Below are 27770 nucleotides of genomic sequence, written 5' to 3' on the forward strand. Positions count from 1 at the left end.
AGTGAACTCATGTCCAAGGATAACCACAGATTTCCTGGCTCCCACTTATAATGTTGTAGGGCATCCAGGACATGTGCAGAATCCTTAATATAAGCAGGAAGAGAAGTGACAAGTGGTTGGATAAAAGCATCCACATACTGAGACACACCGACTGGTAATTCCATCTATACTCGCCACTGTGGGTCTACCTGGTGGGCATAATGGGTCCTTGTGGATCTTTGGGATGTGGTAGAAATAAGGTGTCTTAAAGTAGTTGGCCAGGAAAAATAGTTTCTCTGATTTTTGTATTATACCTTGGATAACAGCTTAATTCATCAATTCTATTAGTTCCAATTTGTACCTAGGGAGAGGATAATGTTGGAGTATTTCATATGTGGCTTCATCTGATAGAAGTCTATATGCTTCTTTCAAGTACTTCTCCTTATTCTGATACCTCCTCCATTGTCTGCTATGAGGATAAATAGATCATGATTCTCTTTAAAAGCAAGTAAGGCCTCTTTTTCCGGCATCAAAAGATTATGCATGTTTACCTTCCCCCATGGTGACTCACATAGTTTTTGAAAGTCAACATACACCATAGCATAAAAGGTTTTAATAAATTCATTTTTAATATGATGTGCCTAAAACGTGAACTTCGAACGGAATGTAGAATGTATCATCCCATTAAAGAATGGTGTAGATATGGGGATTTCCACTTCTGACTCTCCCTGCCTGGATAGTTCTTCTAGAATGTTAATTTATCCATATCATTCATGCTTAGATCATTGGTTTCATCTACTAGGGGTATAGGTGCTGTTTCAGTGCTACGTGATGATACAGTATTTGTATTCTCACCAGTTTTTAAGCTATAATAGCGCTTTACTGTGATGTCACAAATAAACTTATGTAGATCCCTAAACAGTTCAAATAGGTTAGCAATGCATCACTGTTTGGGGCAATATTAAACCTTTTTGTAGAAGACTAACCTCACTCTCCACCAATAAGTGTGATGATAGATTAAAAATCTTCACAGCGGACCTCAAATTTCTATTTTTCCCCTCTTTGATACCCTTGTTTATTCTTTCTCTAACCCCTCCTCTAATTTCCCTTTTTCTTCTATTTTTCTTTTTTCAGGAAGGGAAGCACTAAAAAAAATATTAGTGTCTTAAATCAGCTCTATGGAACTACATGCAGTCATAGATTTTGATGGGGTAGAATGACTGATGTTACTGCTGTTATCTATAGGTATAATAGTACCCAGCCCTTCTGATTAATTGACCTCAAATTGATTAGAAGTGGGGATGTTAATGGTATATGTATCCTCCGGTGTAACTTGGTGTGGGGGAACAAGGGGGGCATGTGGCTCAGGAGGAGATGTATGAGCTTCAATCTCACCCTCTCGGGGTCTCCCATTTTTATCTTTTGTCTCTCGGGTAACCAAAGGGTTAGTCTTACTTGCTTTACTATTATCATTGTTTTTATTACCATATTTACTTTTTGGTGTTTGTTTACTTTCTTTATCTTTATATTGGACCCAAGATTCATTGTTCTCAGGCCCATGTTGTGCAAAGTTTTAGGACCTGAAGAATTACCATTACTTACAGATACAGGTAGTTGATCCCTAGAGGGATACCTTCTAGCTGGATTTGGCGTGTTGTGATTATGATTTGACTTTTTAAGTCCCCTTTCTCAGGAGTTAGTTTCAGTAGTATTGTGTCCTGGTCTCTATGTGGAATGAGCTGGAAAATATTGCTTTTACTGGAGTTTTGCACTTTTCCTGTAGAAGCAGCTCAATGTTATTCTATGTGTCCATGCACATTAGGATGTTTGGAGGCATATTTTAACTTTTAGAGACAGAAAAAAAAAACTTCTGGATTGAGTCTTTGAGAGGAGTTTTCTGGCAGAAAAAAATGCTAAACACTCCTTAGCTTGCCTAAATGCTTGTACAAAAATGCTCTATATGAACGTTTATTGCTGCCAAGGCAACTAGCGTTTTTTAAGCACAGTGTGCATGGACCTTAACTTGGTTTTTCACCTGCAGAAAAGCTTTTTGAAACAGGTGTTCATTTTGCAAGTGTAGCATTGAAGATTTTATTATTCTCTGAAATGTTCCCTTTTTGATGAGTTAAGTGGTTACTATGATATTACTAAAATGCTACTCTAAGCACACAATAACTAATATCACAGCTTGATGAATTAGACTCTTTTTGAAAACACTACAGCATATTTCATGCATATACATTATGTATAGACTAAGGGTTCATGTACATGACTGCATAAATAGAGTACTCTAATCACTTATCCGTGCCTGATACATTAGGATTATATTGAGATTAATGGTAAAAAGATAAGGTCATGTCCATGTGTTTTCAAGAAACAACATAACACTGAATTCCGTATTTGCATTAGGCATTTTAAAAATACTGACAAAATACCTGATCTCGCTCTTTCTCTACTTCCTCTAACTGCACCATTACAGTATTCATGCGGTGTTTATACATCTCACAATCTTTAGAAAGTGTAGAACACTTGAGCTCCAAGTCCTCTTTCTCTTCCAGGTACTGTAAAAAAATGTTAACAAGTAATTGGTTTGGGCACAGTTAACACAGATAATGGCAAGCAGAACATTATAAGAACAACATCCCAGCATCAGGGCCATCTGTGATTGTAAGTCTAATATTGTACACACTTACTGTAAAAGGCCTATTTAATGTAGTCAATTTGCAAAGATAGGTATTTTGTGGCTTTCATGCTATGGTATGTGTTTGATGTTTCCGTACTATCCACCCTTCCTGTTTCTATATTTTATCACCATATTACAGAACAAACTACTCCTGCATAAACTGGATATCTGTGGCTATAGTTAAGCGGGCCATACATGGTTTAACAAAAGAGATCCTTCCGATTTTAGGCATCACTTGCAATTATCAGCATGCATCTGTTATTCTAGTCTAGTAGATGATAGTAATAGCCTCTGGCAGTTAAAGTTCCAATGCGTTTTAAAATCTCCCTTTAAGTGGGTCCTGTTCATGCCCACTGTATGGAGAAGAGTAAAAGATAAAACGTACTGTACTTAGCGTTGGGAAGTATTATAGCAGGTCCTGGGGCTCATTGCAGTCATTGGAGGACAAGTAGAAATCGCCCAAATATTTGTTACAGGGATCACTGATATACTATCATCTACAGTTTTATACTTACTGACTAGTTTACATAAGTAAACAAGAGGGTGTAGACTTATGCTATCCATACATGGGTGGATTTCTTTATTCACACCAAATAGCATAGATGGAGAAATCTGCATTGTCGGCTATTGTATCCAAGCAGCCACAGCATCTATGAATGCTTGAATACCTGAACAGGGAGTGTATCTAATTGGTTCAGCTGACATTTTCACCCAGCTTCTTCAATATTCAAGTTGACTTTTGCTGAGCTGTGTGGCTTTAATAGGGCCACCTACAGCTTGAACTTCAACTGATTAAGCTGGATTATGCCAAAATTCAAGCTGTGCATTCTAAAGCTGGCTACAGACCTTAGCAGGTAGTTGATGTGCATGTAGGTAACTGAAGTGAACTGCAATATACTTCACAGAGTCAGGCTGACAAATGTATTCTATTTGGAGTGGAGGGAAGAAACCAGTAGCAGTGCAGACACTGGCTTATCATTTGAACATTAATAGCAATCAAGACTAACCTAAGCTGCCAGATCGCTAAATACTTCTGATATGAGCTGGTATGAGATCCGGCATTAGATCATAGACCATAATGGCCAAACAGCTGGAACAGGTGTTTGCAAAATACTTAAGTCTATGGGTATTTAAAAGTACAGTAAGTTTTTTTTTTCCAGATAAATAAGTACAAATTATTATCATGCTGCAAATAATATTATCAGTATATGTTAATAGTTAAAAAACCTTCACATGTATAAATTGTAATGATATAAGCACATAAGGGATCCATATTTATTCAATACACATACAGGTTCTGCCCCCTGGTGTGCTTTATTGATTCTTACAATGCACGCCTATCAGTAGACTGACTCCTGAAAAAAGTAATCTTCCTGTGTGGCACATATGTTAACTGTTGTTATTAGTGACAGACAAGGTTGCACTAAGCCGTTTGAGAGCCCTTCTCATTGCTATATTACAAATTACTACATTTGATAAAATAAAAATGTAAAAGAACAAGCTTGCAAAAATAGAAAAATATTTTAAAAATTAAGGTAAAAAATATTGCAAAAATAACTCAAAAACATGTTTTTACTGAGAATACACTATACCTTCCCTCAAAGTGGAGCTCCAGTTGTTTTTGTGTTTAATAAAAGTCAGCAGCTGCAAAAAGTGTAGCTGCTGACTTTTAGTGAACACAAAGTTAATTTTCCAACGATCCAGCCATGTGGTCACCCGAACGTCGCTTCTCTCCCTCTCCTCTCCCCGGCATTTAAACTGTGGGCACCTTGTTGTGACAGCTTGCAGCTTCACAGCCAGTCGCACACTGTGCAATCTGCATTTCGCGCTGCGCCTGTCCGGCAATCTTCTGGGATGTGTGATGTGTCTGAGAGGACTGCAGGGAGGGAGGGGGAGAGAAGAACTTTGATCCCAGTGAAAATGGGAGCAGGTACCTGTCAAAAATAGGTACCCCCCCCCCCCAAAAAAATGATGCCAAATGTGGCAGGGGAGGGGGAAAGGAGTGCAGAACTTTTCCTTTTGGGTGGAGCTCTGCTTTAAACTGTTTTCCAGCAAGTCAACAAAACTGGAACTGTTCTAAAAAAAACTGAAAAGCTAAACCATGAGTAGCCTTTTGAACATTAACCACTTGCCGCCCGCCCTATTACAAATTGACGGCGGCAAAGTGGTTTTATAATCCTAACCGGACGTCATATGACGTGATTAGGATTATGAGCCGCTGCGCGCCCCCGGGGGCGCGCATCGCGGCGATCGTTGTTGCGGGGTGTCAGTCTGACACCCGGCAACTACGATCTCGGTAAAGAGTCTCCGACGGAGACTCTTTACCATGTGATCAGCCGTGTCCAATCACGGCTGATCACAGTGTAAATGGGAAGAGCTGGTGATCGGCTTTCCCTCACTCGCGTCTGTCAGACGCGAGTAGAGGAGAGCCGATCGGCTGCTCCTCTGACAGGGGGGGTCTGTGCTGATCGATTATCAGCACAGCCCCCCCGAGGATGCCCACACTGGACCACCAGGGACACCACTAGACCACCAGGGAAAAGGTAATAAAAATCCATAATCCTCCCTAGACCACCAGGGTGCCAGTCAGCACAATGGGTGCCAATCAGTGCCCATAATGGATGCCAATAAGTGGCCACAATGGGCATCACTGATTGGGATGCATTATTGTTTGGCACTGATTGGCATCCATTACTATAACACCGATGCCGCCTATGAGTGCCCACCTGTGCCGCCTATGAGTGCCCACCTGTGCCGCCTGAGTGCCCACCTGTGCCGCCTGAGTGCCCACCTGTGCCGCCTATCCGTGCCCACCTGTGCCGCCTATCTATGCCCACCTGTGCCACCTATCCATGCCCACCTGTGCCGCCTATCCATGCCCACCTGTGCCGCCTATCCATGCCCATCCGTGCCGCCCATCCGTGCCGCCCATCTGTGCCAGCTATCAGTGCCAATTTGTGCCACCTATCAGTGTCCGTCCGTGTCGCCCATCCGTGTCGCCCATCCGTGTCGCCCATCAGTGCCGCCTATCAGTGCCACTTCATTGGTGCCACATTGGTGCCCATCAGTGCCACCTTATCAGTGCCCATCAGTGTAGCCCCATCAGTGCCCATCAGTGAAGGAGAAAACGTACTTATTTACAAAGTTTTGAAACTGAAACAAAAAAAAACATTTTTTTTTTCAAAATTTTCGGTATTTTTTTATTTGTAGCGCAAAAAATAAAAACCGTAGAGGTGATCAAATACCACCAAAAGAAAGCTCTATTTGTGGGAAAAAAATGATAAAAATTTCATTTAGGTACAGTGTAGCATGACCGCGCAATTGTCATTCAAAGTGCGACAGCGCTGAAAGCTCAAAATTGGTCTGGGCAGGAAGGTGTTTAAGTGCCCTGTATTGAAGTGGTTAAAAAAATCAATATCAATAAACACATATACATAATTTACATGAAAAGCCTACAGACATTACTAAGCAAAGTCATTTTATCCTAGTATGGATTTTTATTATAGTTTGTGTTTTTTTGATTGATAATATGCCTTTAAGCTGTACTGTATACTCCTCCAATGCCAAAGCAGTTTTCTCTTACCTTGTCCCTCAAATCTTCAGCTTGACGTATTTCTTCTTGAAGATTAAATATTCTGTTTACTAATTCATGGCGATCTTCCAGAGCTTCCTTACGATCGTGTTCAAGAATATCAACTATAGCTTTATCAGAATCTGGCAAACTGGGACTTCCTCCCTTTAGAGTATATAAAACATAAGAAGTAGAGTATTTCAAAGTTATTTAGACAGTGTCAACAACTAAGCCTTAGGACAGATGTATTGCAAAATCCATCAAATGGAATTCCAGTGGATCCACAATTTAAGGGCCACACAGTTACCAGGATTAAATTAAGCAATTTTCTTTAAACCCTTTTTAGAAGGGTTTGCGTCTGGGGGAATGGAGAAATGAGGGATTGGTAATAATCACCGTTTTTTATCCCTCATGACACATTCTCGTTTTTTGGTTACTTAGGTCTCTGATCTCTCTATAATACTCTAATTTTCTACAACACTCTCGACTTGTATCACCAATATGTATTCCAATCAATAATAATTATCTGATTGGATTGCATTAATGAAACCAAAATCTCATTTATTCCCTGTCATTTCAATTTGAATAATGTCTGTACTTTTATTTTGTCATAAATATGTTTGTTTTGTGTCTTATTGTTTGCAACTCATGTGTATGATATATGTTAGATCTTTTTTGTGCAATAGCTTTTAGGGGCGATGAATGTACAGTATGTCAATCTTTGAATGTACTCTTTAAGAAGGTACTTAATTTTATCTGATTGATTAAGCTCTAACTGTGTTATAGATAAGTATTTTGATCAATTGATGGTGATGTCCGATCTCCCTCACTCTTGAGGGAACATATAATCACCCGGTACAATAAGTTGCCTGGGTCAGGCAGCCCATGAGGGACCTCTGGAGCTCAGGAGTGCAACTTGCTCGCCTGGCCCCCATCTTGCTTCTGCAGCGGACATGACAAGTCCGCTGTTGAATCAACATGTGTCGGTGGACTGTGCGCACATGACGTCACTCCACTGTGTTGACGCAATATGCATGCGCAGTCGAGGCGGGGTGGTGCGCTTGCAGTTCAGAAGGCCAAACAGGAAGGGGAATGCCTACCTACCTCTGTCCCAACACATTTATCAGCTTTCACACTTCTGGCATCCGCTCTGAGGAAGCTGAATGTCAGGACGTTGAGCTCTCGTGATTTAACAAACTTTCGAGGTATTTATTCAAGCATAATTTAGTGTTGATTAGAGATTTTGATCTTGCCCATCACAAACAATATCAATATGCAACTCAAATGATTCCCCATGATTTCTGTCTGTTTGTCGGAACCATTAAGATTCTGACAAACCCAGGCTTGGGTATTGCAGTATTAATTATTTGAATAAAGTGTGAGCTAGCTGGCCATTTTACTTTTTCCACCAGACATTTTAATATTTATAGGTAACACTCTTGACAGTGATTTCATGCCTCTCTTTGGGGTTACATAATCCCCTTTTGGGGATACATAAAATTAAGGTAACTCAATTGAACTGCTGTTTAATTTCATGGACCCCTAGATGACCATATAGTTTACTTGCTGCTTTCCACATAGGTTACTCTGCAGTCTCTAAGGATCGCTATATATCTTTTATGAATCCTTCTGTCCCTGTTTTGAACAACTACACTACTCAGGTAGCATGTTTTCACTTTTAAGTAACCCCATAGTACTTTTTGGCCTGAATGGGCAGGACATATATTATCATTATATATATATTTTTTGTCCTTAGGACATCCTTTCCACCTTCTGGCCTCAGTGCTCTTATTTGTCCATCACCCCATGGTCGAGGGAACACAGCATCACCGAACAGTTGATTCACTGTTGATACAAACTCTCTATTGGGCCTTTGAGAAGCAACCTTGAGACACAGTCCTTTTTAGATTTTCTTTGTTTAAACAAAAAAGATATTTCAATGAAATGTTCACCTGTGACACCATCGTAGGAATTTGAACAATGTACATATTATAATTGTTCTACTTTAAATAAAAAGTCTGCTATTTGACATTTACATATTTCTTTATGATTACATTTTAGAAGTATAATCTGTCTCTTAATAAAACACCCCTGAGGAAAGGAAATAAACTGAAACGCATCGAGTGAAGGACAGTACTGGATGCTGTGCTATGATTATGGTGTTTCTGGACACAGTTCTGTATATATTCCATGTTTTTGTCCATATGCAAGTGTTTTTAATATATTTTGTTAAATAAACATCCTTTTCTATATACATATTTTGATTCATACTATTCTCAATATATAAGTGCCTAAAAAGTCTGCTAAGGGGTATTTAGTTCTTCTCATGCTATGTGTATCAGGATAACTTGCAGGGCTGGGACAAGGGGTGAGCGGGAGGGACGGCTGCCCTGGGCACAGTGGTATCAGGTGAGGTGGGAGGGGGTACCACATGAAGGGTTCTTACCTACAAGGTGACAGGAGTAGTGACAGCAGCTTCACTATTCCTGTCAGCTTAGCGCTGGAGGAGACGCGCCAGATCCAGAAAGGAGAAGAGAGCAGGGAAGAGGGATGAGTTGTTCTCTCTCTCCCCTCCAGCTTTGTCTCCTGTGACTGCAGCTCTCCTGGATCAGGATTGCCAGATCGCCACTGTGCAGTGTTTGTTTATTCTCCCCATCTCCTTCCCATAAAGAACATGGGTAGGGGCAGGTAAGCAAACACCACACAGTGGTAATCTGACAGCCAGTGCCATCTCTAGTGTTGGACCTCGACGCTGCGATCTTATAGCTCACTATGGGGCTTTAATTTTTTTTCTGGAGAGATGAGGGTTTTTGCTGACACATAATATCTATACATTTTGGGGAGGAGCAATTTGGCATCTGGGTGCTAGATGACCTTGTCCCGGCACTGTTAACTTGGTTCAGTATTATTGTAGTATCCTAGCCTAGTGTTCATGCCAATTACTTTACTGTAATTTATTGGACTCTTTACCTGTTCATTGATGCAGGTGTACTGCCGTAGCCTTTTGACAATATACTTACTTTTTAGTCTGGTTTTCTATATAGTTGTGGGCAGTGTTCTAATACCTGAGCTAACATAGGTCCTTGCAGCACACTACTATATATCCAGGTGTGTCAGAGGGGGCAATTGGTTTAGAGTTGTGGCAGCGAGCAAAGGACCTGTCATACCAAGCGAATCCTGTGGAGGTAAGTGCTACAATTGGATGGTCAGATGGCAGGTGTGCTACAGGAGATGTTTATAGACTGCAAACATGCAGCAGGAAACATTTGGGATTAGGCATATAAGGATAATATTTTTGAATGCTGTATATTTTAAAGGGAGAACATTTAAATAATTCTACGAAGCACAAGCTTTATGAACTACTACTGCATGTGAAAGCTTGTGCACTTTTATACTGTAGATACCATGGCTTACTCAGTGCTAAGAAATTGTACAGAATTAAATCTAAGCAGTTTGTATTAACCGTAGGATTGAATTGCACTGTCGGGATCAAAGTCGGATCCCCGTTCGTACTTCAATTCGCAGGGCAAAGTCGGATCCACAATCGCACGACTGTCATGTTGTACCAGTGTGAACCTGGCCTTAGGCTGATTTCACACTGGTACGACAAGAAACACTCTGACTTTGGGAGCTCATGTCGTATGACGTGTGCAAATCAATGTTTCCCTATGAGAGCCATCCTAACAGGTCAAACACAAGTCAGCCCATTAAATATCATTGAAGTAGGATCCTTTTCCTAACCATTCTACTTGTGACAATCGACATGGTGATTACAGCAGCAGTAAAAGGAATTTATGTCACACTGGGATTGTTTTGATTGGTCAAAAGACAGGTGGAACTATATCAAAGTCGGAACAAAATAATTTGCTCCGACTATATCAAAGTCGGAGCAAAATCTTATCTTGTTCATTCAAGTCAGATGGAAGTAGGACTGAAGTAGGACCGATGATGCAGGGCAAAGTAGGATGACAGTCGTGCCGTACCAGTGTGAACCCAGACTTAGGCCCCTTTCACACTTGTACAACTTGTCCCACGATTTGGGACTGCAAAGTAGCATAACAAGTCGTTCCCCATGATTTCCAATGACAACCATTCATATTACATAGTTACATACTTTGTTGCCAGTTACACAGGCATTCAGTGAAATTGCGGAAAAATTGCAGCCGCAAAATTGCATGACTTTGAAGTTGCAGTAGTGTGAAAGGGGCCTTACTGCTGCTGCAATCACATAGTTACATGGTTACATATTAGGTGAGGTCGAAAAAAAGACACAAGTCCATCAAGTCCAACCTATGTGTGTGATTATATGTCAGTATTACCTTGTATATCCCTGTATGTTGTGGTCGTTCAGGTGCTTTTCTAATAGTTTCTTGAAACTATCAATGCTCCCCGCTGAGACCAAGGCCTGTGGAAGGGAATTCCACATCCTTCCCGCTCTTACAGTAAAGAACCTTCAACGTAGTTTAGGGTTGAACCTCTTTTCTTCTAATTTTAATGAGTGGCCACGAGTCTTGTTAAACTCCCTTCCGCAAAAAAGTTTTATCCCTATTGTGGGGTCACCATTACGGTATTTGTAAATTGAAATATCCCCTCTCAAGCGTCTCTTCTCCAGAGAGAATAAGTTCAGTGCTCGCAACCTTTCCTCATAACTAATATCCTCCAGACCCTTTATTAGCTTTGTTGCCCTTCTTTGTACTTGCTCCATTTCCAGTACATGCTTCCTGAGGACCGGTGCCCAGAACTGGACAGCATACTCTAGGTGCGGCCGGACGAGAGTCTTGTAGATGGGAGAATTATCGTTGAATATCATTGAAGTCTGAGCTCTACCCATAAGGATTCATGTCAGATGAAGTTAACACTTGTGCGACAAACGCTCCGACATTGGGAGCTCATGTCACATGACTTGTGAAAATCAATATTTCCCTATCAATATTTCCCAATATTTCGGTCTGACTTTGAAAATGCTCCCTGCACTACTTTGGTCCAACTTTGATCCTACTTCAGCCTATTGAATATCATTGAAGTCGGATCAAAGTCAGATCGCCGTCTTGTCTGATCCAACTTTGGCATGCGACTTGGGCTCTGATGATCTTAAGGGGGAACACCACGCCAAATTTTAAATAAAAAAAGGCATGTGTTCCCCCTCCAAGAGCATACCAGGTCCTTCGGTCTGATATGGATTTTAAGGGAAACCTCCTATCCCGAAAAAAAAACTGCGTGGGGGTCCCCCCAAAATCCATACCAGACCCTTATCTGAGCACGCAGCCTGACCAGTCAGGAAAGGGGGTGGGGACGAGTGAGCGCCCCCCCCGAACTGTACCAGGCCGCATGCCCTCAACATGGGGGTGGGTGCTTTGGGGCAGGGGCCGCACTGTGGCCCTCCCCAACCCAAAGCACCTTTTCCCCATGTTGATGAGGACAAGGGCCTCTTCCCAACAACCCTGGCCATTGGTTGTCGGGGTTTGCGGGTGGGGGGCTTATCAGAATCCGGGAGCCCCCTTTAAAAAGATCCCGGCCCCCTGCCCTATGTGAATGAGTATGGGGTACACCGTACCCCTAACCATTCACCTGGGAGAAAAAAGTGTCAATAAAAGAAACACAGTAGACCGGGTTTTAAAGTAATTTATTAGGCAGCTCCGGGGGTCTCTTCCGACTTCTCCGCTCTCTCTGGCATCTTCTCCGTGCTCTCTGGCCTCTTCTCCTGATCTTCGGGGTGTCTTCTGCTAGGCTCCTCCGCTATCTTCTGCTCTATTGCCAGCTCTTTTACAAGCGTTGGCCCAGTCTTCTCCATCGTCTTCTTCCCTCCGGTCTTCATCTAATTTGACACGCCGCTCTCTCCCGATGTAATGCCGTGTGCGCAGTGTGCAACAACTTATATAGGCATGGGGCGTTGTCACTGGGTGATGTCACATGGTGACCCCGCCCCTTATGACATCACTGCCCCATCATGCCCCGGGCAGTGACGTCATTGAATGGGCTGAAAATGGACCAAAGTCAGACAGACGTATTGCAGGAACCTTTTTTAAATTTGGATAGACTTGTGTCGGACAAATTAAGATGGCTCTCATAGGGAACCATTGATTTGTAAATGTCATGCGTCATGTGCTCCCAAAGTAATCCGGCCGTAATCACCATGTCACAAGTTGGATGGTTAGGACGAGGAGGATCCAAATTTGATCCGACTTCAATGATATTGAATGGGCTGAAAACGGACCAAAGTTGGGCCAAAGTATTGCAGGAACCTTTTTTAACGTTTGATCGACTTGTGTTGGACAAGTTAAGACGGCTCTCATAGGGAACCATTGATTTGTAAACGTCATGCGTTATGTGCTCCCAAAGTCAGAGCGTATGTCGTACCAGTGTGAACCAGGTCTAAAAGATAAGTCCACCCTAACACTAAAATCGCTATAGACATCCACGATAAAAGCCTAACCTATTTATCCCTATAAAGACGAAATCAGTATACATATCTTTTTTGAAGCAACCCTGGTCCGGTCTCCAGCGGCGGAAGCTCTGCCAAGGACACAGCCGATGACGGCTGTGAAATGAATGGGGAGTGACGTCACCTATAGACTTACTACGGGGCTTCCGTTGTCGGCTGTGTCTTCTGCGCCCACCTCCACAGCGAAGTAACAGCTGACAGCCCAGAGTGGAATCGGGTCAGATAGGCTTCAAAAAAGGTATGTATACTGATTTCTTCTTTACAGGGTTAGATAGGTTAGTTTTAGATCATGGATGTCTGTAGATGTAGAGATTTTAGTGTTAGGGTGCACTTATACTTTAAAGTACATTTAAAGGCTTTTGTGTGTAACAAGTATCAAATCGAGTTACTGTGTGATGCACAAGCCTCATAAAAGTAAAATGCTTGTGAATCAGCAACAACACTGCTAATAGCCACACCCTCTGCAACATTTTTTTCACCCCACTGTTATACAAGCAGGCACAGCCTTCATGAGAGTGGCAACTCTGCATTGAAGTCAGGAACAGTGCAGCATAGGTGCTACGCCATCAGTGGAAGCTGCATTATGTGGATGTGGACAAACCTTTGTGGGACTTTGTAGGGAGACTATAAAAAGCTGTGAACAAAGAAGCACTTATAATAATAATAATAATAATCAAGTGCTGCTGCACATATTTTTTATTGGAAGGCCAAATACAACTTTAAGCACACGTTTCATGTTTCATTGTAGGGATAAAATGAATTTACCTGAATCATTGATTGAAACTCTTGTATTGTTATTTTTAGCATTTCATTTTCATGCTCGAGTTCCATCATCTGTTCCCTCTTTGGGCGATTTTCAATGTCATTTTTCAGTTTGAGGGACTGGTTTCTTTCCAGTTTACACTCTTCTTCCACTTTATTTAAATGGTGTTTCAGGCGATCAGTCTGCATTTATTCAAAGAGATGAGTTTAAGAAAATTCTGTGACTGAAAATAGTTTTAAATTTTAAACAAAGTGCAACATTTAGCATGCACCTCTATTTATAAAAATATTCTGGAACCAGCAATTGTAGTGTTTGGTGCTGCACAGGCGACTCAAATCAACAAAGACTTTCATCATTGGAGTACAGGGTTAAGTTCAGAAGCTGGTTGGCAAGTGCTTGGCATCAGTTAATCCATTCCTGATAGAACTGTCTTATAGAAGGACAAAACCCTGATAACAGTACATAGTTACATAGTTAGTCAGGTTGAAAAAAGTCCATCCAGTTCAACCACAAAAAAAATAATAATAATAATATCATACAATCCCATATACCCAATTCTATACCTACAGTTGATCCAGAGGAAGGCAAAAAACCCCAGCAGAGCATGATCCAATTTGCTAAAGCAGGGGAAAAAATTCCTTCAACTTTATCTATAAATGTTAGTACCAAGTTATATTATGTACACTTAGGAAATAATCCAGGCCCTTCTTAAAGCAATCCACTGAGCTAGCCAGAACCACCTCTGCAGGGAGTCTATTCCACATTTTCACAGCTCTTACTGTGAAGAAACCTTTCCGTATTTGGAGATGAAATCTCTTTTCCTCTAGATATAAAGAGTGCCCCCTTGTCCTCTTTGTTGACTGTAAAGTGAATAACTCGACACCAAGTTCACTATATGGACTCCTTATATATTTGTACATGTTGATCATATCCCCCTTAATCTCCTCTTATCAAGAGTGAATAAATTTAGTTCCTCTAATCTTTCCTCATAGCTGAGTTCCTCCATGCCTCTTATCAGTTTGGTTGCCCTTCTCTGCACTTTCCCAGTTCCCCGATACCTTTTTTGAGAACAGGATGCCTGTGACCAATTATAGCTCAGGGGAGTTTAGTACACGCCTCATACTATATAAGGCCGCCGGCACTGCGGCCTTGTGTAGTGTGTTCCGGCGTGCAGGGAAAGAGCTAGATAGGCAGGGACAGTGTGTTCTTTTCTCAGGCATCTGCAGGAGTTAAAGTGGGTGTTGTGTGCCTCCAGCACAGTATACACCTGTATCTACTCTTTATTGCTGGTGTTCTCTAATACAGGCATCTTCAGGAGTTAGTGGGTGTTGTGTGCCTACAGCACAGCACAGTATACACCTGTATCTACCCTTTATTGCTGGTGTTCTCTCATACAGGCATCTGCAGGAGTTAGTGGGTGTTGTGTGCCCCCAGCACAGCACAGTATGCACCTGTATCTACTCTTTATTGCTGGTGTTCTCTAATACAGGCATCTGCAGGAGTTAGTGGGAGTTGTGTGCCTCCAGCACAACACAGTATACACCTGTATCTACCCTTTATTGCTGTTTTTCTCTCATACAGGCATCTGCAGGCGTTAGTGGGTGTTGTGTGCCTCCAGCACAGCGCAGTATACACCTGTATCTACCCTTTATTGCTGGTGTTCTCTCATACAGGCATCTGCAGGAGTTAGTGGGTGTTGTGTGCCTCCTGCACAATATACACTACCCAATTGCTGGTTTTCCCATCTCCCTGCAGGCCATTACTATGTCTGGAAGGCCAACAAGGAGAGGCAGACAGTCATGAGCCAATAAAAGGGGGCAAGGAGGCTCTGTGTCTAGAGACAACAGTGCTGGTCATGGACGCGGTGCATCGTCATCAGCACGTGGCCATGGGACACGCTTATCCTTATTTTCAGCAGCTGGACGTGTTGAGCCGCATCATGCCGAAGACTTGGTAGAGTGGATGACCAAGCCCTCTTCATCCTCCTCATCCTCTCTCACCCAGGCTCAGGGTACTAGCAAAGCAGCTGCCAACGCATCCTCTTCCCTTGTCTCAATGTCATCAGTCACTCCTTCCCTAGATCCATCATGTCCTCCTGAGGAGTCCCCCGTACTGCTTGAGCACAGTGTTGGGTACATGCTCCAGGAGGATGCCCAGCATTTTGAAGGCTCTGATGATGATACCCAGCTAGAGGAATGCAGTAGCGTGAACGCAGAGAGAGGAGATGCTCAAGAAGGACAGCAATCTGGCAGTCATGATCCACCAGCTGCAACATACTGCCAGGTTTGCTCCAGTGATGAAGAGGGAGGGGATGATGAGGTCACTGACTCCACGTGGGTGCCTGATAGGAGAGAGGAGGAGGAGGAACATCTCCAACGAGGCAGGATGCCCTCCGGGGGCCAGCTTAGGGGCAGCACACTGACTGAATCACACCGCAGAGCTCCGCCTGTGCAGAGCGCTGCCTCTGCGAGTTATTCCAAAAGTTCTTTGGTGTGGGCCTTTTTTGAGACCAGTGCATCAGATCGCACCGCTGCTATTTGCAACATATGTCTCAAGCGTATCTCGCGTGGCCCAAACATCAGCCGCTTGGGCACCACATGCTTGACCAGACATATGTTGACCTGCCATGCAGCTCATTGGCAAGCATACCTTAAAGATCCACACCAAAGAACAAAGCGGACCTCTGCTTGCGCCTCATCAGCTGGGATCTCCAACCCCACTAGACCTTCAGTCCTCTCTGAAACCTGCACTGAGAGGAATGAAGGTGTAGAATTAGGTGTGTCACAGCCAAGTACTTGCGGGCACTCTGCTAGCAGTACACCAACGTCCGATTGTAGCAGGCAAATTTCCCTGCCCCAGCTGCTGGACTGTTGAAAGAAGTTCACTGCCACATGCCCAGCAGTTGAATGCTAGCTTGGCTAAATTGCTAGCACTTCAACTGCTGCCTTTTCAGTTGGTAGACTTGACCCCGCGCCAGCTCAAGCCAGGAATGGTGTTTTGCGACAATGGCATCAACCTCCTCTCCGCCCTCCGACAGGGACAGGTCTTTAACCTGGTGGTTCAGCAAGTCTTGGGCAGGTACCCGGGCTTACAGGATGTCCTGAGGCAGGCCAGGAAAGTTTGTGTGCATTTCCACCGATCATTTAATGCCAGTGCTCAGTTGGCTGAGCTCCAAAAGGAGATGAACCTGCCCAAGAACCGCCTTATATGTGACATGCCCACCAGGTGGAACTCAACGTTGGAAATGCTGCAGCGGCTGCACACGAAGCAGAGGGCCATCAATGAATACCTGTGTGACTACGGCATAAGGACAAGGTCAGGGCAGCTCGGTTTTTTCTCACCACGCCAATAGGGCATGATCAGGAGACTTCCTTGCCTCTCAAGGCCCCCTTTATCCAGACAGTGTTCCTGCTGTCCCACCCATCACACAGGAAGAGGACGAGGAGGAGGAGGAGGCTTGTGTCAGCATGGAGGTGGAGCCTGGCACTCAGCATCAGCAGCAGCAGTCTTTTAGGGATGATTTACAGTCCCAAGAAACACGTGGACTTGTACGTGGCTGGGAGGAGGTGGCTGCAGATCATCTTGTCCTTAGTGACCCAGAGGACTCCGGACCAAATGCCTCAGCTAACCTACGCCGCATGGCCTCCCTGATCCTGCAACCGATGACCGATGCGTTCAGACAATTTTTTAGTCCGCAACCCCAAGGTATGATCAGTTCCAGCAACCATTGCCGACACCTTTCCCACCGAAAATCCTCTGGCTTGCTGGGTCTTGAGGATGGATCACTGGCCAGATCTTGCACAGTATGCAATTGAGCTACTGGCCTGTCCTGCATCCAGTGTTCTTTCTAAATGCACCTTCAGTGCTGCTGGTGGCTTTGTAACCAATCACAGGGTGCGCCTGTCCACCGACTCGGTTGATCGACTGACCTTCATAAAGATGAATCAGTCTTGGATCACCAGCAGCTACCAAGCACCGGAAGCTGATGTAACCAAATCATTTTTTTGAAATGTCACATCCCTTCAAGACTGCCTATGCTGATGCTGAGTGACTGTTCTGTTATGTTGACTGACTATCCTCTTCCTCCTCAATGATCCTTCTGATATCTTGGAAGAAGATTTTTGGTTCTGGGTGATGCCACCAGCCCAATTTTTCAGCCCCTGTTTAATAGGGGCGTGTAATTAGAGTTGCAGCAGGGCTCATTCCTGCACTCCAACTAGAGTATATGGGAGAGGTTGCAGTGTCGTGGCACCAGCACCAGTGCCTAAGGCCCAATTTTTCAGCCCCTGTTTAACAGGGGCATGTAATTACAATTTTTGATGCAATGCTTTGCAGCAGGGTTCATTCCTGCACTCCAACTAGAGTATATGGGAGAGGTTGCAGTGTCGTGGCACCAGCAAGTAGTGCCTAAGGCCCAATTTTTCAGCCCATGTTTAACAGGGGCAGGTAATTACAATTCTTGATATAATATTTCCCAGCAGGGCCCTTTCCTGCGCCAACCGAGAGTAACTGTGAGGACTTATAGTGTTGTGGCACCAGCACCACCACTACAACCACCAAAGGCCCTATTTTTCTACCACTGTTCAACAATGGCATGTAATTACAATTCTTGATATAATCGTTCACAGCAGGGCGCTCCAGCAAGAGTCACTTTGAGGGCTTACAGTGTTGTGGCAACACCAACACCTTAGGACCCCAATTCTGCAGAGCATATAGGGCAGGCCCCTACTTTCAAACATCCAACTTATAAACGTCTCCTACTTGCAAACGGAAGGAGACAACAGGAAATGAGATGAAAAAAGACGGACAGCCAAAAAAATTATACAGGGATGATAACCCTTCCCTATGTTTTCCAAAAATCTTAAAAATAGATTTTTTGACTGGAGCTACACTTTTAAAATGTACCAGTTCAAAATTACAAACAGATTCTACTTAACACAACAAACCTACACAGTCCCTGTCTTGTTTGCCACGCTTGTATACTGCTGTTCTGAGTATATATGGCCTGGGTGCCCCACGCCTTTCCTTTTTGAAATTTGGGTACGGGGTTCCCCTTACTGTAGCATGGCAGGCTGGATCACGTACATGTACGCTTGCTAACACCCCCTGCTAACTAGGGATGAGCCTGATGTTCAAGTCGAACGCAAGTTCAATTCGAACATCGTGTGTTCCCCGAATAGATAAACAATTTGGGGTGTTCGTGGCAAATTCGAAAGCCGTGGAACACCCTTTAAAGTCTATGGGAGAAATCAAAAGTGCTAATTTTAAAGGCTTATATGCAAGTTATTGTCATAAAAAATGTTTGGGGACCTGGGTCCTGCCCCAGGGGACATGTATCAATGCAAAATAAAGTTTTAAAAACTGCAGTTTTTTCGGGAGCAGTGATTTTAATAATGCTTAAAGTGAAACAATAAAAGTGAAATATTGCTTTAAATTTCATACCTGGGGGGTGTCTATAGTATGCCTGTAAAGTAGTGCATGTTTCCTGTGTTTAGAACAGTCTGAGAGCAAAATTACATTTCTAAAGGAAAAAAGGTCATTTAAAAGTACTCACGTCTATAATAAATTGACGGTCCCAACAATACACATAAAAGTCATTGAAAAAAACGGCATGGGATTCCCCCACAGTCAATTACCAGACCCTTCAAGTCTGGTATGAATATTAAAGGGAACCCAGAGCTAAAATTAAAAAATAAATGAAATGGGGTGGGGGTTCCCCTCAAAATCCATACCAGACTGTTCAGGTCTGGTATGGATTTTAAGGGGAACCCCGTGCCAAAATGAAAAGAAAATGGCGTGGGGGTCCCCCCAAAAATTCATACCAGACCCTTATCCGAGCAGGACGCATTAAAAGAGGGGGGACGAGAGAGCGGTGGTTGTGGGTGGGGGGAATCTGGAAGCTAAATAGGTGAACAAAATGAGCTGCACTAAAAACAAAAAATTATATACCTAAAGTCTAATCCAAAACTATACCGATAGATATAGAAAAGAACAATATTAAGTGACGAAAATATAATTAGTAAATAGTATACATAAATGTTATCATATCATCATACAAGTGAATAAAGTGTATACTAGATCTGAAATGAAGTTAACATAAATCATATAGAAAAAACCCCCCACAAAAATTAATGTATATTAAAACAAAAATTGTGTGTACTAAATCTAAACCAATAAAATTAGCAAAAATAGTATTCAAAAGCAATAAAGAGTTCATATATAATGAAGAAAAAATTGTCCAAAAAGTATTGTTGATTCCTCAAAATTGATATTAAGGTGCAAAAATATCCACAAATGCGTGTATATAGAAAATAATCAAAACAATCCTCCACCAGTGAGAAGAGGGGCCGCTTACCAGAGTTTTAGATCCCAGTGTTAGTGAGATCAGTAAGGCAACAGCACAGAGGTTTCTGGATAAACCGTCACAGGCACCACACCATTTGCATCTCCAATACGAAGGCTCCAATCGGGAAACGAAGGTATCGTAGATTGCTGACACCACGCTGCTTCTATCTCCAATACGAAGCCTCCAGTCAGGAAACGAGGGTATCGTGGATCATGTGTAAAAAATCAAAGGCACTCGCATAGCGTAAAACCACTTGGTTTAATGAAATAGAATAAAAAAATTTACACTCACATAAGTATAGAAAAAACGATCACATAAAAAACGAGCCGGCCGGACTCGTGTGCCGCCCGCACTTCCTGGTTGGGCGTAGAACGCGGAGACGTCAGAACGCCTATGGCGTTCTGACGTCTCCGCGTTCTACGCCCAACCAGGAAGTGCGGGCGGCACACGAGTCCGGCCGGCTCGTTTTTTATGTGATCGTTTTTTCTATACTTATGTGAGTGTAAATTTTTTTATTCTATTTCATTAAACCAAGTGGTTTTACGCTATGCGAGTGCCTTTGATTTTTTACACATGATCCACGATACCCTCGTTTCCTGACTGGAGGCTTCGTATTGGAGATAGAAGCAGCGTGGTGTCAGCAATCTACGATACCTTCGTTTCCCGATTGGAGCCTTCGTATTGGAGATGCAAATGGTGTGGTGCCTGTGACGGTTTATCCAGAAACCTCTGTGCTGTTGCCTCACTGATCTCACTAACACTGGGATCTAAAACTCTGGTAAGCGGCCCCTCTTCTCACTGGTGGAGGATTGTTTTGATTATTTTCTATATACACGCATTTGTGGATATTTTTGCACCTTAATATCAATTTTGAGGAATCAACAATACTTTTTGGACAATTTTTTCTTCATTATATATGAACTCTTTATTGCTTTTGAATACTATTTTTGCTAATTTTATTGGTTTAGATTTAGTACACACAATTTTTGTTTTAATATACATTAATTTTTGTGGGGGGTTTTTTCTATATGATTTACGTTAACTTCATTTCAGATCTAGTATACACTTTATTCACTTATATGATGATATGATAACATTTATGTATACTATTTACTAATTATATTTTCGTCACTTAATATTGTTCTTTTCTATATCTATCGGTATAGTTTTGGATTAGACTTTAGGTATATAATTTTTTGTTTTTAGCGCAGCTCATTTTGTTCACCTATTTAGTTTGATATCGGAGTATTACGATTAGGGTTGCTGCTTATAGGTTACTTTTTCTTGCTGTTTGAGTAGCGCGGTTTACCCTTTGTACCGAATCTGGAAGCTCCCTTTAAAAAGGGCACACCCAGATTCAATCCTCCCCCCTGTATGAAATGGTAACGGGGTACAGATGTAGCCCTACCATTTCACAAAAAAAAAAAAAAAAAAAAAAATAAAACTGTCCCACGAAGTGTTCTTCTTCTCTTGCTCTGCCGACAGACTGAAATAGAAAAAAAAATGCGACCAACCTGCCTCCATGGGAGGCTCCCGCCACTCTGATGCACGGGGACATCCCTATGGCTTACCCGTAGCTCTCCCATGGAGGCAGGTCAGTCGCATTTATTTTTTTGGTCCGTCGGTGGGGCAAGAGAAGAAGAAGACTTTGTGGGACAGTTTTAATTTTTTTATTTTTTAATAAAGGACTTGTCCCCAAGCTGTGTCATGTAATTTTTACCATTTTCCCACTTTTTTGTGAAATGGTAGGGGTACATTTGTACCCCATTACGATTTCACACAGGGAGGGAGGCCGGGATCTGGGTGTCCCCTTGTTAAAGGTGGCTTCCAGATTCCGATAAGCCCCCACCTGCAGACCCCCACAACCACCAGGCAAGGGTTGTGGGGATGAGGCCCTTGTCCCCATCAACATGGGGACAAGGTGTTTTGAGGAGTACCCCAAAGAATTTTTTTAATTTTGGCGCGGGGTTCCCCTTAATATCCATACCAGACCTGAAGGGCCTGGTATGGAATTTGGGAGGACCCCCACGCAATTTTATTTTAAATTTTGGTTCAGTGTTCCCCTTAATATTCATACCAGACCCGAAGGGTCTGGCAATTGGCTGTGGGGGAATCCCATGCCGGTTTTTTCAATGACTTTTATGTGTTTTGCCAGGACCGACAATTCATTATAGCCGCAAGTACTTTTAAATTACTTTTTTCCCTTTACAAATGTCATTTTGCTCTTGGACTGTTCTAAACACGGGAAACATGCGCCACTTTACAGGCATACTATAGACAACCCCCAGATATATTGTTTCACTTTAAGCATTATTAAAATCACTGCTCCCGAAAATTGCATTGCATTGATACATGTCTCCTGGGGCAGGACCCAGGTCCTCAAACTCTTTTTATGACAATAACTTGCATATAACCCTTTACAATTAGCACTTTCAGGTTTGTGTCCCATATGCCCCTTACACACGGTCGGACATTCCGATCACAAAATCCGTCTGATTTTTTCTGATGGATTTTAGCCGAAACTAGTCTTGCATACACACGTTCACACAAAGTTGTCGGAAAATCCGATCGTTCGGAACGAGGTGACATTCGGAACTTACGACGGGACTACGTAGAGGCCAGTAGCCAATAGCTTTCGTCTCCAAATTTTTTCTGAGCATGCGGGGCGCTTTGTGTGTGGGAATACTCTACACATGATCGGAAAAAGTCTGATCGGATTTTGTTGTCGGAAAATTTTAGATCCAGCTTTCAAACTTTTTCCGTTGGAAATTCCGACAGAAAAAGTCCGATAGAGCCCACACACGATCGGATTTTCCAACAACATAATCCGATCGAACTTTCCGACCGTGTATATGGGGCAATAGACTTTAACGGTGTTCAAGCGTTCAAACTCTTTTTTTTTTACCTGTTCGCATGTTCTGCTGCGAACCGAACCGGGGGGGATCTGTTACACATTGTTAGGCACACAGGTAACGCCTTGATTGCCCCTAGATGTTAACCCCTTCCCAGCCAATATTATTACTACAGTGTCAGTGTACAGTGTTATTATATCTGATCATCTGATCACTGTATTAGTGTCACTCATAGGCGTGTGCACAGGGTGTGCTGGGCGTGCCTGGACACACACCTAATCATCCTGTGTGGTGCCAACACCCCCTGCTTCCTCTCTCCCTCCCCCCCGCAGTGCTGCCAGCTTCCTTCCTCTCCTCTTCTGAATGAACACAGTGAGTGATCTGTACAATGGCTAATGTCTACATTCCTAACTGAAGCATAGTAAACTGTGTTTACATCAGGCTGCAGAGAAAGGGAATCTGTCCTCTGTTTCATTCTTTGTCTCAAAAGTGAGATATCAGGGGTCTGTTTAGACCCTTGATATTTCACCAAAGCCCCATAGCATGGCTCCTAATAAAATAAAAAAATTAAATAAAAATTATATTGTAAAAAATAATTTGAAAAAAAAATCAACGACTGACACCATCCACTGTTCTACTGACCCCAAACTTTGCTTTACTGACACCGTCCACTGCTCTGCTGATATACATGCATGTGTGTTTGTGCTTTGGGGTGCACACCCTAATGCAATAGGCTGCGCACACCAATGGTGTCACTAGCGACGTTAGTCTCAGTTAGTCAGTTAGTGTACCTCTCAGTCTGTTAGTACCAGATTGCCCGCCACTCTACCACAGTCCCAGTATAAGTCATGATCACTGCCATTACAGTATAGTATCTATCGTTGGCAGCCCATCCATTAGGGGTGCCCGGGCACCGCTCCCTCTATTCCAACACCACTCTCTATATGAGTAGATAGAGATAGAGCTCATGCTATGAATGAATCTAGCCATGGCAGCTGCAGCCGCCCCCGCCAATTTATTTATTTTTTTTAAATTGGATATGCTTTATAACAAAAAGTAGAAAATATTTTATTTTTCAAACATTTCTGTAATTTTTTGTTTATATAATAAAAAAATAAAAAAAAACAGTGTTGATCAAATATCACCAAAAGAAAGCTCTATTTGTGTGTAAATTATATATATTTTGTTTCTGTGCAGTGTTATATGACCACACTATTGGCAGTTAAAGTAGTGCTGAAAAGCAAAAAATTGCCTGGTCATGAAGGGGGTAAAAACCTTCTGGAGGTCAAGTGGTTAAAAATCTCAAACAGTAATTAAAAGATCTAAAGTAAAAGCAGGAACCTTATGAAAAATTCTATGCAGTAGCTGTGGTGATCTGCACTATTCATGCTTCATACTTGTGGGAGAATTTGGAAAAAAACATAGGAATGTTATGAACTGAAAGAACTTAGCTCCATTTTTTTCTTGCTGTTTTAAAATTAGTCCAGGAACCGTATACACAGGGTGTACCTGTTTTTTTGGTTTTTGTTTTTAATCCCCAAAAGTCAAAAAGCAATTCAATAAAAAGAACAATAGAAATAAATCTACTGAGGTGCAGCAAAGATCACAGAAAACTCAAGTTTCTTCAGAAAATCAAGTGGATATGCCAGTGAGTCATACAAATAAAAATATACTCCGACTTAAATAGAAGCAAAAAATCATAAACCAAAAGATTCTAAGTAACTTTGAAATGTAATTGTCACATCGATGCAGCATACTGTGTTAAAAATACACTAATACTTAAGTTGTAAAATTAACGTTTAATAGGAGCAGAAGGATTTGCAATGAGTTATAAACTAGGATGGCATTAATGTTAGGTATAGTTCTGGGCACCACACTGTAAAAATGAGACAGGTGTTTTCGAGTTTGTGGTAGGAAACTTTATAAAGGAAATGGAAAGTCTTAACTACAATAAAAAGCTGGAAAAACTGGGCATGTTTGGTTTGGAATAAAAGATGTCTTATGCCGCGTACACACGAGCGGACTTTTGAACATCCAAAGTCCGACGGAATGATTCCGTCAGACTATTCGATCGTGTGTGGGCTGCAACGGACTTTTGATTCGCCAAAGTCTGACAGACTTTAGAATATGGAACATGCTTCAAATTTTTCCGACGGAACTCCGCCGGACCCGGTCCCTCCGAAAAATTCGCTCGTGTGTATGCTATTCCGACGGACTAAAACCGACGCTAGGGCAGCTATTGGCTACTGGCTATGAACTTCCTTATTCGAGTCCAGTCGTACGTCATCACGTTCGAATCCGTCGGAGTTTAGTGTGATTGTGTGTGGCCAAGTCCGCTCAGTCGAAAAGTCCGTCGGAACTCCGGCAGAACTCCTTCGGAAGTCTGTCGGACATAAGTTCTCTCGTGTGTACGGGGTCTTTAGAGGTGAGCGAATTAAATTTGTTAAATATATCAAATGCTGGTATAATAATAAGACATATTCATTTTTTTTAAAGAATTATAGAATTAAAAATAAATATTCAATCTCATTAGAAATGTTAGGTTTCCTTTGTGCATTTCAAATAAAAATATATAAAATGTCACCTCAAGTTGCAGATCTCGACTTCTCATAACAGCCATGTTCTTCTCCTCGCTGAGTTGAGCATACCTCATTGCTAAATTATAATTTTCATCCTTCACTTTAATTAACTCATCATTACAGTTATTTCGCTCTTCTTTCATTTTGTTGTAACGTTCCTGAAATGTTAACAGCTCCAAGTTAACAAGCTTTAGCTGCTTCCGTTCATCCTCAAGCTGTCTGGAGTTAGCTACAAGTTCACATTTCTGAACTTCTTTCGTTTTTAACTGCTGCTGCAGCTTGATGACTTCATTCATCAGAAACTGTGTGAGAGCTTCATGGCCTTCTTCAACTAAAAGAAGAAAGAACACGGTCAATATCAGACAGTCAACAGATTTTCAGCTTAAACTTTTATTGTTTGCAGCCTGGAGCCACTTTCAGTCAGCTGTTCAAAGTTATTAGTATAGCAGCCTATTAAAAAAAATAGGTGTAATGCAATTAAAGTGCAAATTGTTATAAAAATAGATTCAGATCTGCACAACAAAACAATATTTTCTTGCAATATGTTATGCATATGATGCATTTAAGAATGTTTCCCATCAAGTCTGCTTCACTTTTGAGTGACAGTGCACAAAAGAGGGCAGATTCCAAAGCCGCTATTTGACTGTATATTGGCTATGGATTCACCCACTCCAGTGCGCTATCAATCAAAAGTAGGGGGGACCTGATTGGGAACTAGTCACTCAGTACCCCATTAGGCTCTGCTCACCCATAGTAAAGAAGACGTGGACATTCTTTTCCCAGTGTAGACACGGAAAAATGTATGTTCCTGTCTGTGACAGGTACATGAATTGGATGCAAGCACTGACCCTTTCGGTGCTGCACACTAATGCCGCGTACACACGATCGGAATTCCGGCCAGAAAAAGACAGATGAGAGCTTTTCATCTGAAAATGCGACCGTGTGTATTCTCCATCGGAATTTAGCTGTCTGAATTCCCGCCAGCCAAAAATTTATAGCATGTTCTCAATTTTACCGACGGAAAAACTTTCTATCAGAAATTCCGATCGTGTGTATGCAATTCCAACACGCCAAAAATCACGCATGCTCAGATTCAACTACGAGACAGAAGCTATTGGCTACTGGCTATTGAACTTCCTTTTTCTAGTCCCGTCATACGTGGTATACGTCACTGCTTTATATTTGGTGTGACCATGTGTAGGCAAGACAGCTTGAGCAGAGTTCCGTCGGAATTCCATCGGGAAAACCATCAGAGATTTTTCCAACGCGAATTCCGATTGTGTGTATGTGACATTATGGAATTCTAAAGGTCTTGAAAGATCCACTGTTTGCCCTGGTGACCATTGTCATTGGGGCTAATTTGCCCATTGACATATTGGTCATGCAGAGCACAGGATACAGCTGGAGAGCAGAAACATGAGAGGTTCATGGCCCAGTTGAGCCCTTTCCACCACAGCACCCAAGGCACGTGTCTCTCCTGCTTCTGGATTGGCTCCGGCTTTTTTAGTCTCATTTCATGTATTGTCCTGTATTGTTCACTAGCAAACTTGGGCTGATCATACAGCAGAAAAAATGCATACAGTGCTGTGAAAAAGTATTTGCCCCTTCTTTTTTATTTTTTTGCATATTATTGAACTTAAATGATTCAAATCATCAAATAAATTTTAATAGTACACAAAGATAACCCAAGTAAACACAAAATGCAGTTTTTAAATAAGGGAAAAAAGTTGTCCGAACCTGCCTGGCCCTATGTGAAAAAGTAATTGCCCCCTTGCTAAATCATGAATGAACTGTGATTAACCACAATTTGTGGAAAGCTGAGTTCAATTTCACTTGCCTTACCAAGACCTTATCACTACCAAACCTGTTGAATTAAGAAATCACTTAAATAGAAGCTGTCTGACAAAGTGAAGCACTCTAAAAGATCTAAAAAAGCAACATACCACATCAAGCAACACATCATGCCGTGATCTAAAGAAATTCAAAAACAGATGAGAAACAATGTAGTTTACATGTATTAGTCTGGAAAAAGGGTTACAAAGCCATTTCTAAGGCTTCGGGACTCCGGCGAACCACAGTGGGAGCCATTAACTACAGAAGGAGAAAACTTGGAACAGTGGGGAACCTTCTCAAAACGACTCCAAGAGCACAACGAAGACTTATCCAGGAGGTAATAAAATAACCCAGAACAACATTTAATGAACTGCAGCCCCCCTCAGCTTCAGTTAAAGGGTAATTCTACTTTCGTGAGGAAAAAATAGCAAATAAAGAAAAAATAATATAGCATATACAACTGTGACACAAGTCATATTGTATTTGAATGTTATTAAAAATTACCTTTCCTTTTTAATCTGCAGCCGCTGTAATTTTCTGAAAATGCAATGTAATATGGCTACCCGGAGTTGTTCTGTACACAGAATGTGTACTCAACACACCCCAGGAACATAATTTCCTGCTTGTGTGATTGGCTCACCAAATTTCCTAGAAGTCTGCCTAAGATACAAGTCAGATTTCTGGCATCCCCTGGAACAAATGTAATTTTTGGTGAGATACTC

General features: G+C 42.1%; 1 protein-coding gene across 1 annotated transcript in view; it reads right to left on the reverse strand.

Annotated features, from left to right (window-relative positions):
* Positions 1–27770, reverse strand: part of CARD11 (caspase recruitment domain family member 11) — a 242369-nt gene that overhangs the window by 89849 nt on the left and 124750 nt on the right. The window contains exons 4-7 of the mRNA XM_077448780.1: positions 25221–25546; positions 13441–13620; positions 6246–6398; positions 2415–2540 (exon numbers count right to left, since the gene is read on the reverse strand). Of these exons, the coding sequence (XP_077304906.1) occupies positions 2415–2540; positions 6246–6398; positions 13441–13620; positions 25221–25546 (785 nt within the window). The remainder of the gene's footprint in view (positions 1–2414; positions 2541–6245; positions 6399–13440; positions 13621–25220; positions 25547–27770) is intronic.

The sequence above is a fragment of the Lithobates pipiens genome, unplaced genomic scaffold, assembly GCF_037356315.1.
Source record: "Lithobates pipiens isolate NorthernLeopardFrog02 unplaced genomic scaffold, aLitPip1_a1.2 Scaffold_22, whole genome shotgun sequence".
In the NCBI taxonomy this organism is placed as follows: domain Eukaryota; kingdom Metazoa; phylum Chordata; class Amphibia; order Anura; family Ranidae; genus Lithobates; species Lithobates pipiens.